Consider the following 14,972-nt stretch of genomic DNA (forward strand, 5'->3'; position numbering starts at 1 on the left):
ACCAGCCAAACCCTCCCTAACCCGACGGCCGGCTGCGACACAGCCTGGGCTTGAACCCAGAGTCTCTGGTGGCACAGCTAGCACTGCGATGCAGTGCCTTAGACCACTGCGCTACCCATGAGGCCCTGACTGCTGACATTTTTCATGTGATTCTACGTGTAAAATCAGTGCACACTCGGTTCACAAATTACGTCCAGAGGTGCTAAGTACTCTGGGCCAGCAAACTCTGCTGGTTAGACTCAGTTGTTGTCAAGTTTGTTTTTCCAGTATCAGTGATTATTGAGCTATGTTTGGATAACCACTTGGGAAGCGTGTTATTCTATGAGTTGCCTAAGGGAGGTGTTATCACGTGAAGGAGAAGCGTGTTATTCTATGAGTTGCCTAAGGGAGGTGTTATCACGTGAAGGAGAAGCGTGTTATTCTATGAGTTGCCTAAGGGAGGTGTTATCACGTGAAGGAGAAGCGTGTTATTCTATGAGTTGCCTAAGGGAGGTGTTATCACGTGAAGGAGAAGCGTGTTATTCTATGAGTTGCCTAAGGGAGGTGTTATCACGTGAAGGAGAAGCGTGTTATTCTATGAGTTGCCTAAGGGAGGTGTTATCACGTGAAGGAGAAGCGTGTTATTCTATGAGTTGCCTAAGGGAGGTGTTATCACGTGAAGGAGAAGCGTGTTATTCTATGAGTTGCCTAAGGGAGGTGTTATCACGTGAAGGAGAAGCGTGTTATTCTATGAGTTGCCTAAGGGAGGTGTTATCACGTGAAGGAGAAGCGTGTTATTCTATGAGTTGCCTAAGGGAGGTGTTATCACGTGAAGGAGAAGCGTGTTGTTCTATGAGTTGCCTAAGGGAGGTGTTATCACGTGAAGGAGAAGCGTGTTGTTCTATGAGTTGCCTAAGGGAGGTGTTATCACGTGAAGGAGAAGCGTGTTGTTCTATGAGTTGCCTAAGGGAGGTGTTATCACATGAAGGAGAAGTTGGGGTGGACAACGATTTAAGAGATTGACGGATGAGGCAGCAGCATTCACAATGTGTCCCCAGACCAAGGAGTAAGTTACCATACCGAGCCATACAGTACCTGGTGAGACCGTCTTGATGCGGATGGGATGGAGGCAGGAGTTAAGGACCCCCCGGACATCTCCTAGTGTCATCCCAAACACAGGGGTACCGCCAATCTCTAGGATGATGTCGCCCACTGTGAACCCGCCCCCGGGGGCTGAGGTGACGAATGGGAACTCTCCATAGTCAGCTCCGCCACCCACCGCCACCCCCAGTTCCCCAGAGGAACCAACCAGGGGGATGAAGCTCTCCTGGACCTTGGAGCGCCAGTGCAGCTTCCTCACGGCTGCCTTAGACATAGCAAAAGAGCTGAGGGGAGGGGAGAGAGAGGGAGAGCGAGAGAGCGAGCGAGAGAGGGTGCGAGACAGAAACAGGGAAGACAGTGTCACTGACACAATCGTGTTATTAAAAGGTGTGATTTCATATCTGAGGATTTCATTAACCTGACGTTTCCCAAGGTACTGAAAATGTAAAGAGCATAGCATATCTTCAAAACAAAACAACTGCAGTAAAAGGACTGCGCTGAGTTCAATCTCCTTTAGCACAGAGGACCTGCATGTGAAGCAGAATGACATGGAAACTGTGTGTGTGTTATACAAACACTGTGTACTTGACCGTGGGTCGAACTGAAATACCGTAAACAAACTGTCAAGCGCTCAACTGTCACACTCAATACTGATGCTGCTTTACCTCAATGGAACACTTTCTCTATTGTATATACACAATATGCAACATAAACACACAAAACATACGGGTAGGTATATTCCCATCGTGGCAGTCTGACGGAAAGATCTAGTCTGTTGCCAGGGAGACCTCATAGGGTACTGTAAATGAATGCCTGTTATTGATATGGGTAATTCAATACAAACAGACAATTCTGAAATAAATTGACAGTAAAATGTTGTTGTGTCTCAATTATATCGACTAAGAATTGCATTTACTGTAAAATACTTCTATAAATCCTCTTTCCAGACATGAAGAATCATGATTATTCCATGTTCACTGAAACTCCTGCCGAGGAAACGTTTGCTTTCCAATCAGATATTGCAGCCTATGGAAATGAGTACGCAGTCAAAACAGACGTGTTGCACTGGACATGTTGCACTGTTGCACTGTCAATTGCATGATGTCTAGAATTCCAAAAGAACAGCAATTGTAAGTTGAGTTTGATGCCTCTTCCAACAGTTGACTTTTAAAAAGGTCTTTGTTGAGAGCCAGTGAAGTGGCAGGTGGGCGGCTCAGTGAGAGAGGGCAGGTGCTCCTACACCGTGACTGAGAGAGAGAGAGTGCCTCGGTCTGACAGGATGGGAGCAGTGCTGTCAGACTGTTACACGGGAGACACACGGATCTTAGAGACAAAGAGACGTTACACTTACCCAACACAGGGACGGATGGGGTAGGTGTATGGATGAAAGACTGTGAGACAACCAAACATAAAGATTTTAAGCGAGACACACGGTACTGAGGGACTGGCATATAATGAAAGGCAGGGAGAACAAAAGTTGATATGTTTAAGCACTGTGTGATTATTTTTTGGTCCTAATAATGAGTTCTCTGTTATCACAGAAGGCTCCCTGTGTTGATACCTTAACATGCGGTGACTTAGTGACCCAGGGATGGAGGGGATGGAGGGACAGGATGACTGGCTTTTAGCAGAGGAAGTGAGGACAGCAGGGTCTCCCCCCAGGCCCACCTGCCCAGGGCCAGCACACCTAATGACGCTAATTTATATAGTGTGAGGAAGGGACACGCCTAATCACTTCCTCTTGACTGACTGGCTGGTTGATCAGCCATGTATCCTCCTCCATCTTCCATCTCATCTCCTCCCTCTCCCCTGGCTGGTGGCGCCACAGCTGATAGGACGGGGGAGGGGAAGTGAAGGGGGAGGAGAGAGGGCGGAGGGAGAGATGGGATAGAGAGAGCGTGGGTGTGGGGAGAGGGGAGAGGGGAGAGAGGGAGAGAGAGTGGGAGAGAAAGCGAGAGACAGACACAGAGAGAGAGAGCGAGAGAGGGAGAGAGAGAGAGAAAGAGAGGCACCACACAGCCTGGGGTTGGCAGTGGAGTCGCCGGTTTGACCTTGCAGGGCGACAGGAGCCAGAGCTTGGTTACAGTCTGGTCTGCTCTATGGGGGCCAATGAGTTCTGTTTTATTTGAAACATCTCATCACTATGCCTCTGTTCATCCAGTCTGCGAATTGAATTGATAAAAGAGCAAAGTCAAGAGTAGGTACTGTTTCCAGAGAAAAAAATCTGTAAGACAATTCTGCTTATTTCTTAATTGATCGCTAATTGTCCTCTCTGCACACTCCCTCTCTTTCTGTCCTGCTGTGAAACCTTCTGCAGCTGAACCTCCCAACCATACATCCTTCCACCCACACACACAGAGTACACACAAACAAAGAGACCCCCAATCAATACAACACACGCACCAAATACAGAATGAGCGTGAAACAAGGCATACACAATCTAATGCCGCATGTAAGGGATAATCAACGAGGGGCTATGCTTTCTATGGAAAATAGTGAACAAAATGGAAGGTGTGTTCCACGACGCACTAGCGGAGTGGAACTGACCTTCCACGGAGTTGCATTATTTTCCAGAGAACGCATAGAGCTCCAAGTTGATTATCCCTATAATTTAACACATTTGCAGCGAGAAATGTGTTAATTTGCCAGTAGAAATGTGTTCAACATCCACTGAAGTAGCTAGCAAGTTTACTAGATACACTATATATACAAAAGTATGTGGACAGCCATTCAAATGAGTGGATTCGGCATCTTCAGCCACACCCGTTGCTGGCAGGGGTATAAAATCGAGCACATAGCTATGCAATCTCCATAGACAAACATTGGCAGTGGAATGGCCTTACTGAAGAGCTCAGTGACTTTCAATATCGCACTGTTATAGGATGCCACCTTTCAAAGAAGTCAGTTTGTCAAATTTCTGCCCTGCTAGAGCTGCCCCGGTCAACTGTAAGTGCTGTTATTGTGAAGTGGAAACGTCTAGGAGCAGCGTCGGCTCAGTCGCGAAGTGGTAGGCCACACAAGCTCACAGAACGGGACTAATCAGTGCTGAGGGGCGTAACGTGTAAAAATGTCTGCCCTCTGTTGCAACACTCACTACTGAGTTCCAAACTGCCTCTGGAAACAACGTCAGCACAAGAACTGTTCATCTGGAGCTTCATGAAATGGGTTTCAATGGCCAGGCAGCCGCACACAAGCCTAAGATCACCAAGCACAATGCCAAGCGTTGGCTGGAGTGGTGTAAAGCTCGCCGCCATTGGACTCTGGAGCAGTGGAAATGCATTCTCTGGAGTGATGAATCACGCTTTACCATCTGGCAGTCCGACGGACGAATCTGGGTTTGGTGGATGCCAGGAGAACGCTACCTGCCCCAATGCATAGTGCCAACTGTAAAGTTTGGTGGAGGAGGAATAGTTGTCTGGGGCTGTTTGTCGTGGTTTGGGCTAGGCCACTAGTAAAGAGAAATCTTAACGCTACAGCAAACAATGACATTACAGACGATTCTGTGCTTCAAACTTTGTAACAACAGTTTGGGGAAGGACCTTTCTTGTTTCCGCTTACAATGCCCCCATGCACAAAGCGAGGTTCATGCAGAAATGGTTTGTTGAGATCGGTGTGGAAGACCTTGACTGGCCTGCACAGAGCCCTGACCTTAACCCCATCGAACACCTTTGGGATGAATTGGAACGACGACTGCGAGCCAGGCCTAATTGCCCAACATCAGTGCCCGGCCTCACTAATGCTCTTGGGCCTGAATGAAAGCAAGTCCACACAGCAATGTTCCAACATCCTAGTGAAAGCCTTCCCAGAAGAGTGGAGGCTGTTAAAGCAGCAAAGAGGGGACCAACTCAATATTAATGCCCATGATTTTGGAATGAGATGTTCGACGAGCAGGTGACCACATACTTTTGGTCATGTAGTGTAGCTATAGTAGTTGCCGTGATAACCAAACAAACATACTTGCTAGTTTAGCTAACCATCGGTCCAAGCTTGCCATTATGAAAATTGAATTCAACAATGCCAATAATCTTTTCAATTCAACTTTTGCTTCCAAAAGTACGTAGCTCAAACATATAACATGTAAGAATGAACTATAACCATTGAACTCTACTGTGCAAATTTGACGTGCGTTATAGGGAATGCACACTCTAGAATGCCCTTCAAGACAACCAGAAACAAATATTCAACAATGCCATGGTATAAGAAAACAATAACGCATGACAAATGATATTGGCGTCGACATGTGTCATCTTTTCATCTTTCTGAGCGCATTACCCTGACTCCATCATGTTTGAATGAAATGTAAGTACGTTTTGAGACCCCAAGCGCTCTATCTAAAGATTTCTGTCTTCTGAGCTACATATGCTTAAATGCTATTTTGGTTCCCCCATGTTTGGGTTTTGCATGGCTCTGCCTCTGGCTGTGGTTACATTTACAAGAGATGCCCGCTGTGGTGTGGTGTTCATAGCTGCTGTCTTGATCTCGGTGGCTTCAGGGACAACAGTGTCAGCTCTGGTGAGGCGGAGTCCTCTGAGTCCCGCTCTCTCACACAGAGACAGCCAGTCAACACAGCATAGTTCCCTAGACTTTGTCTCTAGTGCTGTGTGATTGTACTGAAATGTCTTTCAACTGGTTGTGTTCGTCACAAAGTTGCCCTAAGATACATACAACATGTTGAACATTTTAACATTTGAATATTTAAAGAAAGAAAAAATGTGTGTGTCTGTCCTGAAGTCAGTCGTTTAGGAAAACCTGCCCGTTAAAAGATGGTTTAACAGCACATCGCTAAATTTGCAAGACACAAGAGCTGTCAATAGAAATCACACTTCAACTTCCGTAGAGAATCCTTCGGTAAGTCGATAACTCTCTGAAAGACACGTAATACAAATAGAAACAGCAATACTTCAGACTGCAACTGACTGGATTGACAGAGGAGAACACAATATACAGATTCAAGGATATCTAGCACTATAAAAAGCACCCCGTATTGAAAATGCTGGCCTTTAGCAGAGGGAAGAGCTGACCAATACATATCCTATTTCACAGACTTCCTCCTCCCAGTGATCTGTTCTGCCATCTTGTCTTTCAGAGGTAATTTCATACCAGTCCATCCTGACAGAGACCTTAACGTATTCATCTCCCCGTGGAAGCTATTCTTGGAGATCAATCTTCATTCCTATCTGATCGTTATTCTTTAATTCAGAAAGTATGAATAGCTACTGCTTCAGGCTACATATAGAGGGAAAACATGAAAAGCATAAACAGGCATTTGTTTTTCTCCATTTGAAGTATGTACTTTTCACCTCTAAGGGACATACAACATGCTTGTTTTCTTACATTGAATACTAAACAATCCATTTACTATACCGGATTGTAAATAGTTCATTTATCTTCCTCCTGTGAAAATAGGCAGTACTAGGATTGAATACTAATATGAAACCAAAACCAAACAGTCACATACTGTATCACACACTCACATATCACCTACATGACCCTCTCATTGTAATATAAATGCCACCAAACATTACCCCAAACAGAACCCCAAACAGCACCCCAAACAGTACCCCAAACAGCACCCCAAACAGCACTCCAAACAGAACCCCAAACAGCACCCCAAATGGCACCCAAACAGTACCCCAAACAGCACCCTAAACAGTACCCCAAACAGCACCCTAAACAGCACCCCAAACAGTACCCCAAACAGTACCCTAAACAGCACCCCAAACAGTACCCCAAACAGCACCCCAAACAGTACCCCAAACAGCGAGAAACTGCACAATGGAAAGACCCTAGAACCAAGCAATATCTTTAATTTCATGTGAAATTTTCCTGCCGCTTCTTTCAGTTCAGGTTAGACCTCAAGGGTGATAATTTATTCACAACATTAGTTCCCCACTAAAGAGAACACCATTTCAGATGAGGCCTTGGGTTTAGTTCAATCATTCAAGGTCTAGTAAAAAAAAAATGAAAACAAGTCAAGAGACACTATGATTGACATTGGAGGGCGTACAATACTCAAAAACCTTCAAGAAAACAGTGTAAGCAAAATGCCTCAATTAAGACAGTGGCTAATTGAATTCCACATTCTGCAGTGTGTTGGAAAATGGAAGAATTGTGGCGCTCTGTAGATGTATCAGGACAGGACTGGAGAAAACGAGGGGGAGAGAGCATTTAGACAGGCATCATTTGGAGCAGCATATACTATACTTTAAAAGGCCATTGGTCCGGACACAACACAGGCAATAAGCTATCTCAATTGCCTGTCCTGATTACCAATCTCAGTCCTGCTACAGTAGCCCCATGCTTCTTGCTATCTCACCCGGTATCTCACCTGGTATCTCACCCGGTATCTCACCTGGTATCGCCTCTGTAGTGATATTACACAATGCCTTCACGGTGAAGAGACTGTCAGATCTGTTGAGTATCTCAGTGCTTCTAGTGTCAATCTATCTGCCACCCTTCATCCATGTCAACGTGTTTTTATACATAGCTGCAGCTTTATCTCTCCCGACAAGATCTACTCTGATCACAGAAAACTTTGTTCAGGCATTATAAAGAGGAAAAACTAAGACAAAACACGTTTTCAAGTGCTGGTGGAACGAGGTCTGTATTTCTACACATTTACAGGCATTAACACTATTTAAGTGCCCCTGGTAAAAGCATTTAAAAAGCATTTGTAAAGATTGAACACACTGAAAAGATTGAACACAGTGGTTTCTGTTGCCAAGCTGGTATTGTATAACTGAATCAACATTATTGGAAGCCTGTTGGATAAATCAACCTCCGGTTTATTCCTTACATCTAACCCACTGTCACAACATCTCACCCTTCACCTGCACTAAGCCCTTTCCTTCATGAACTCTAACCTGTATTTATCTGAGTTCTCTGCTCCTAATCTCAACTCAAATCAAAATCAAATCAACGTTTATTAGTTGCGTACACACAGTGGTGTAAGGTACATAAGTAAAAAATCCTCTAAAGTACTACTTAAGTAGTTTTTCTGGGGTATCTGTACTTTACTTTACTATTTATACTTTTGACTACTTTTACTTTTACTTCACGACATTCCTAAAGAAAATAATGTACTTTTGACTCCATACATTTTCCCTGACACCCAAAGGCACTCGTTACATTTTTACTGCTTAGCAGGACAGGAAAATGGTCCAATTCACACACTTATCAAGAGAACATCCCTGGTCATCCTACTGCCTCTGATCTGGTGGACTCACTAAACACACATGCTTTGTAAATTATGTCTGAATGTTGGAGTGTGCCACTAACTATCCGTACATTAAAATAACAAGACAATGGTGCCGTCTGGTTTGCTTAACATAAGGAATTTGAAATGATTTATACTTTTACTTTTGATACTTAAGTATATTTGAGCAAATACACTTACTTTTGATACTTAAGTATATTTGAGCAAATACTCTTACTTTTGATACTTAAGTATATTTGAGCAAATACTCTTACTTTTGATACTTAAGTATATTTGAGCAAATACTCTTACTTTTGATACTTAAGTATATAAAAAGCAAATACTTTAAGACTTTTACTCAAGTAGTATTTTACTGGGTGACTTTCACTTTTACTTGAGTCATTTTCAATTAAGGTATCTTTACTTTTACTTTACGTATGACAATTGGGTACTTTTCCCACCACTGCGTACACAGATTTACAGTATACACAGTAGGGCAGCAGTATCCAAGGTGCAGGGTAAAGTACTGGGTGGTAGCTGGCTAGTGACAATGTCTGAGGTTCAGGGCAGGGTACCAGGCAGAGGCCGGCTAGTGATGACTGTTTAACAGTCTGACGGCCTGGAGATAGAAGCTGCTTTTCCGTCTCTCGGTCCCAGCTTTGATGCACCTTTACTGTCTCCACCTGTTAGCAGTGAGAACAGGCCGTGGCTCGGGTGGCTGGAGGTCCTTGATGATCTTCTTGCCTTCCTGTGACACTGGGTGCTGCAGATGTCTTTGAGGGCAGGCAGTGTGCCCCCGGGATGTGTTGGGATGAGTCAGCTGACTGCACCACCCTATGGAGAGCCCTGCGGTTGCGGGCAGCGTAGTTGCCGTACCAGGCGGTGATACAACCAGACAGAATACTCTTGATGGTGCATGATCTTACACCATCCTACAGTGGCTTGTCCGTGTTGGAGGTCAGCCTAACAAAGCATGTTAAATAGCCAGCGACCTTAAATATCAGTGTAACTAATAGAATGGATACAGCGAGGCCACTCTCTTTAACAGACAGGAAATGCAAATGAGGGTTTCTTCTAGCGTTCAATTTTAATCTTGACCTGCATCTTGTTTTTGGACCTCCCCTGCAGAATATTTACGCAAACTAGCTGTGCAGCAACGTGTGTTAAAACTCTCTGATGCTCACTCACTATTAAATCTAGGACATGGGATTGCTCAACACAAAACAGACAGCAGTGGAAGATTTAAAAATAAAAGATTAAATGCTTGTGGGATGAAAAACTAAAAATAACTCCCTCTGTTTCAAACATGCTAGCATGGACACACACACACAAAACCTGTGGCATACATTAACCCCAATGTAAGATGCATTTGTTTGTAAACCCGTCTATCCGATAGATTTTCCATTCAATAGCCTCAATCAGAGATGTTCTCTTCCTCTCCATGAATTGTGTGCGCCTCTAGTCAATTCATGTCATCCTCTTGTACCCCTCTCACAATGGTGCTTAACACACAGTACAGAATGGGAGTGATCTGAGGATAGACGGAAAATGAAACATGCAGACATATACACGGCCCCTCTCTTTAGATGGCAGTCTAAGTAAAGGTGACTCCCTAAGGAGCGAAGTACAGAAGCATTCAGTTGAACCTGAAACGAACACAGTAATGCATGGGGCAGGTAAGCAATGTTATTTAGCCATCCAGTAGTACTCCACTCCTATGAAGAAAAATACAACAACAGGTTCCTTATAAGTCTGCCAGGAAGCATATCACTCCTCAGTGAGGTCAGCGATGAGCTCTCATCGTCAGGCAGAGAGCTCACTTTAATTAAAAGGGTCAGTGAGGCATCGTAGCTCCTTTGACTCAGATTAGGGATAAGTACTCTCTCTGAAACACGAGACAGAGCGGAGAATGAAAAGCAGAAAGGAACGAAGGGGGAAAGAATGAAAGAGAATGGGATAAAAAAAAAAAGATAAATAAAAGAGAGAGAAAGTAGAAATTTAAAAAATAAAGGAAAGCACAAGAAAGAGAGAGGACCAGGAAATAAAGGAAAAATGAAACCATTATGGCTGGCTGTCTTTCTGGAGAAGCAATGAACTGATAAAAGGGAGGAGGAGAGGTGTGGTTTTGTGTTTTGCGAGGCCACAGTACAGTAACCTGAGGCAGAACTGAGGGGGAGTTGGAGAGCGTGTGTGCGTGTGCATGTGTGTTAGAGTGTGTGGGGGAGATTGTGCTGATTCAGTATGGATGGGTGAAGGTGACCCTCCCTCCACACTGCTCCGACAGTTCCCTGCCACCTGACATTGATCCTAGTTTTCACACTGACTCAAGCATACCACCGCCAGGCTTTTCAAATTACTGCAGTGCAATTGTTATTTCACACGCTGTTACTGATTTGTCATTAAATTGATTTGCATGCCCGATTGGAGGGTTATTTACGTCTGCACACTTAGCAAACATGTATCGAGTCAAAGTGTTGCTGTATGTCTGTGTGCCTATCAAATGATATGGATAGATGAGCAACACACATTAAATAGGGAAGAAACAATCTTGGAAATGGGTTCCATTTCTGTTCAGTACTAATAATAGAATGGCCAAGCCAAACATTAACTGCTACACTTGAGACAAGGTCTTAGAATAGACAGTGAACGCTACAACTACAGAATTCCAATGCAGTAACAGAGAGCAAAGATTCGGGCCACAGATGGGGGAGTGTCTGTGTAGCCCTGCCCTGTCAAGGGTAAACTACCGCACATCCTCCGTCCGCCACCTCCTCCTCCCCTAACCACACCTTAAAACCATGAATATGCATGAGTGTGAAGGGAAGAACAAGCACATCGTTAGAGAATCAACAACTCCCTGGTGACATAAAGTAATACTACAAAAGAGAATGTCACTTCCCACTTAATCTGCTACTCTCTCATTAGCTGGTTAGTGGGGAAAATGTTGTAGACTGCTGGCAAACGGCCAAATATATTTCAGGTTAATTGCAGATGGTTAAGACTATGTGAAAGAATGGATAGAAAAAAGGGGGGAGGAAGAGAAGGAGATACGAAGAGATAAAGCACATGCCAAAAACAAGACCTTGAAAATTCAAGGATATGCCATCAGCAACTGAGTCCTAAAATGGGTAAACCTGTGGGTGTCAATAGGTGAGGAGATGAGAGAGACAGATCAGGTCTCTCGGGGATACCGTGTGTGCAGAGCTGTGGAGGGACAGTAGTCTCCGAGTACAAGTGGCTGGGATAGCGCCACACGTTTCTGGTTCGCCTGGACTTAATTCATGATTCATAATACCACTATAACCTTGACTGCTCCCAGAGCCCAGAGCAACGTTCCGTGTGAAGTCAGGGTCACACGTCCATCACTTCAAAACAAGCAGGGACACACCCTGCACACCAACTGACAGTGAAACACACACAGAGACACACAAACAAACATGCACAAGCACACACACACACACACAATCCTACACATGCTTACTTACACAGATATTCAAGAACATGTGTGCATTTCATTTGATTAACAACATACAAGCTGTTTGTCACACAAACACACACTGCACAGTCGATTTTGCAGGCATGAAATATGTCAAATCTGTGTCCATGACAACACTAATTGCAAAACTTGTGCAATACTACTATTACAGTAGGACAACTACTTATTTTACTTCTGTCATTATTAACTGTTCTACATTTTTGTTTGGGTATCACACAGAAATCAAGGCATGAAACTAAATTATATTTCTTACAATGTTGAGACTGTCTTGATTATATTGTCTACTTCTTAGACAATAATATATATTTTTAAAAAATGTAAAAGATGAACAATCACATTCTGACAATACTGTACAAAGAAAACATTCAAGAAGCTAAAACTGAAAGCTAACCTACAGGTAAACTGTTGACCAGTCAACTGTCCCCTTAATCAGGTAGATCTCCTTCCCTCATCCTCTGTATAAGGAGCCCACACTCTCACAACACATGGTCACATTGGTATCCTAATATTTAGGGAAAAATACTGACCTGCCTTGGCGCTGACATACACACATTCTTTTCAAGCAATTTAGCCGATCAACGAGGAGACGTTTAAACGCGTCTATATACATTGACCCGACCGAAACTACACCTTGACCCCAACGGTCACAATTGAATATGAAAAAATAAAAGGCAAATAATTTTCTATTCTAAATGTATTCAATTCCAGCTATTTGAAATCGGACTAAGCGAGTTTATTGACAGCTGTTATCGATCGTTTCGGTAGAGACACTCAGACGCGATGTGCACGCCAGACGGAGTATTTGGACACTGTTGGTACAGGATGCTCTACAGCTGAGCACGAGACCCGTGATCTGACAGAGGAAAAAAACAGTCGGGCAAAAAAAACTGCAAATCTGACAGGTTTACTCTATAAATCAAGAGCCTGGTAGGCTATTCCATGGACAGCCTGGGGTTAGTTGTGATAATGGCTGCATGGCATGCGTGTTTAACTTAACATGTTTAACTCTTCACTTATTGGTTGGTAGCAGAAATGATGGGCTAACACACGAACCTCGTCCAGACACGGATGCTCACCTTCATAATTCCTGCTTTCTTCTCGGCATATCCCTTTGCTTTGTATCTTCTTTTGATAAATCAGTTTGGTTGTAGACGTTAAACCGAATTTTTACACGGTAGTCGAGGCCAATGATGTAAAGAAAAGACACGCGGCGATATTGATTTTAACTGGACAGAGGTGTTACGGAACTGGAGATGCGATGCTGTCAGAGCGCGATAGCGATGCCTTGCGGCAGTTGAACAGGTCACAATTGCGTGGGACTTGAGCATAATGTTCTCGGTCACAAAAAGCAAAGAGAAACAATGATAACGCAAATGAGCACCAAGGGAGGTGGGGGGTGAAGATGGGGGGAAAGAACCGCCCCTACAGTGCAGGCCTCCTGTATTATCCTTCACTTTATTTAGTTTGTCCGATCCGCTCATCTTTTAGCATTAGGCTAGTCTGATGAGAGGTTGACATAACACACATCAAACACAGTATGCTGAAGTTTAAGTAATGGACTAAATTTAAATAACACATTGGACTAACCCAGGTTGGGCTCGAATCTGCAACGCCTATTCTAATATAAAATAAAACATATATTAAAGGTACAATCGACTACTTTTCAGCCTAAAAAAATGTTTGGCTGTACAAGACTCTGTACATGTGGCGGCAGGAAGCCTAGTAGTTAAGAGCGTTGGGCCAGTAAGCTAAAGGTCGCTGATTCGAATCCCTGAGCCAACATGGTGCTGAACCCTGCTATTTTGCCCTTGAGCAAGGCAGTTAACCCCAAACAACAACTGTTCCCTGGGCGCTGATGATGTCAATTAAGGCAGCCACGCACCTTTCTGATTCAGAGGGGTTAGGGAAGCCAGCAAGCATCTGGCCTCTCTTGACAAAAAAAGTATAACAAATTTTCAAATCAGCATTGAGTAAACTGAGCAAAATCAACTGTGAATGGTCCTGGCGCACCCCCAAAAAAGTGTTAGGGGAAGCCAGCTTGGATTTTGGCGTTACTCCTATCAAATCCCATTTTAGAGCATACATCATGGACAGAAAAATGTTGCATCTCGTTGTGTTGTCCTCAGGTGGCTAGCTAGCCTGCTAGCTAAAATTGTCCCGTTCCTAAATTAGCCATGGATGGATAGGGATTTGGACTTGTGGTTTTACTTAATTCTCAGTACTGGCAAATGATTAGAATGGCGATTCTGATCCAACCATTAATAAATACATGGTGCCCCTGGCCTGAGAGGATGGAAGTTAAATATGTAGCTAGATGTAGAATGTTAATGTTAACTAAATAAGGCTGGTCATGAAATGAAGTTAGGCTAGCGAGCAAGCATTTTAGCCAGGTAGCCTAGGACAACAAAAAATAAAAGTGTCTACTGTATGACAGTGTGATAGACCGTTTTGTCAACATGAAAGAGAGGAGGATGGCGTTTCTCTACCAGTAAGGTGAGTCAACATGTTTTCTATTTGCACGAATGCGCACACATACACACATACATAAATCAGAACCATGGACAGCCACATATTTAGCTTACGTTGATTGGACTAAATTGTTTTTGGTATCTTTTAGTTGTCACTGTATTAGACTAAGCGGTCAGAAGTGATTTGTTGATGTTGAAGTTGAAATGGTGCTGGAATAGTGGAGGCAGTTCCTGTTTTCTTTGCAACTTGCGGTAACTCTTTGTGGTTCTAAATCAATAGTTGTATAGTGGTCCAAAATTTTCCAAAACATTAACTTGCTTGACCATGCTGTAGGTCATGTACCTACCTATCTGTCACAATATGCTTTGTGGACTTCACTGGACAGAGGTTGCTACCCGGTTTTGTGAGAAAACAAAGGTGTGGTTGAATTTATTATTATTATTTTCTCGGCCTTTAGGCCTATATATCACGGTTGCAAGACATATTAATTAACAGACTATTGAGCAAACAACGCAATTACCCCAGTGATTTTACCCACGCACCGCTACTTGGTATCTAAACTGATCCATCAAATCGCGCTGTCCGTCCACATAAAACTGCATTACCCAAAACTCTATTTTCTCTCCTCATACATCGCAAAAAACATGGTCCGTGCATATCCCAATATATATCCCATATCCCAAGTTTAAATGTAAAATGGTTATGCAAGGGTTATGTTTAGGGTCGGGACGT

At 43.6% G+C, this 14,972-nt stretch overlaps 1 protein-coding gene across 1 annotated transcript in view; it reads right to left on the bottom strand.

The window, feature by feature from the left end:
* The window catches only part of LOC115102368 (membrane-associated guanylate kinase, WW and PDZ domain-containing protein 2-like), a 46,272-nt gene extending 33,725 nt beyond the window's left edge, over window positions 1–12,547 (bottom strand). The window contains 2 exon segments of the mRNA XM_065005442.1: window positions 1,075–1,364; window positions 12,299–12,547. Coding sequence (XP_064861514.1) covers window positions 1,075–1,364; window positions 12,299–12,381 — 373 coding nt within the window. The 5' untranslated portion in view covers window positions 12,382–12,547.
* Between the last annotated feature and the right edge of the window lie 2,425 nt (window positions 12,548–14,972).

This window comes from Oncorhynchus nerka, linkage group LG20, assembly GCF_034236695.1.
Source record: "Oncorhynchus nerka isolate Pitt River linkage group LG20, Oner_Uvic_2.0, whole genome shotgun sequence".
NCBI classification, from domain to species: domain Eukaryota; kingdom Metazoa; phylum Chordata; class Actinopteri; order Salmoniformes; family Salmonidae; genus Oncorhynchus; species Oncorhynchus nerka.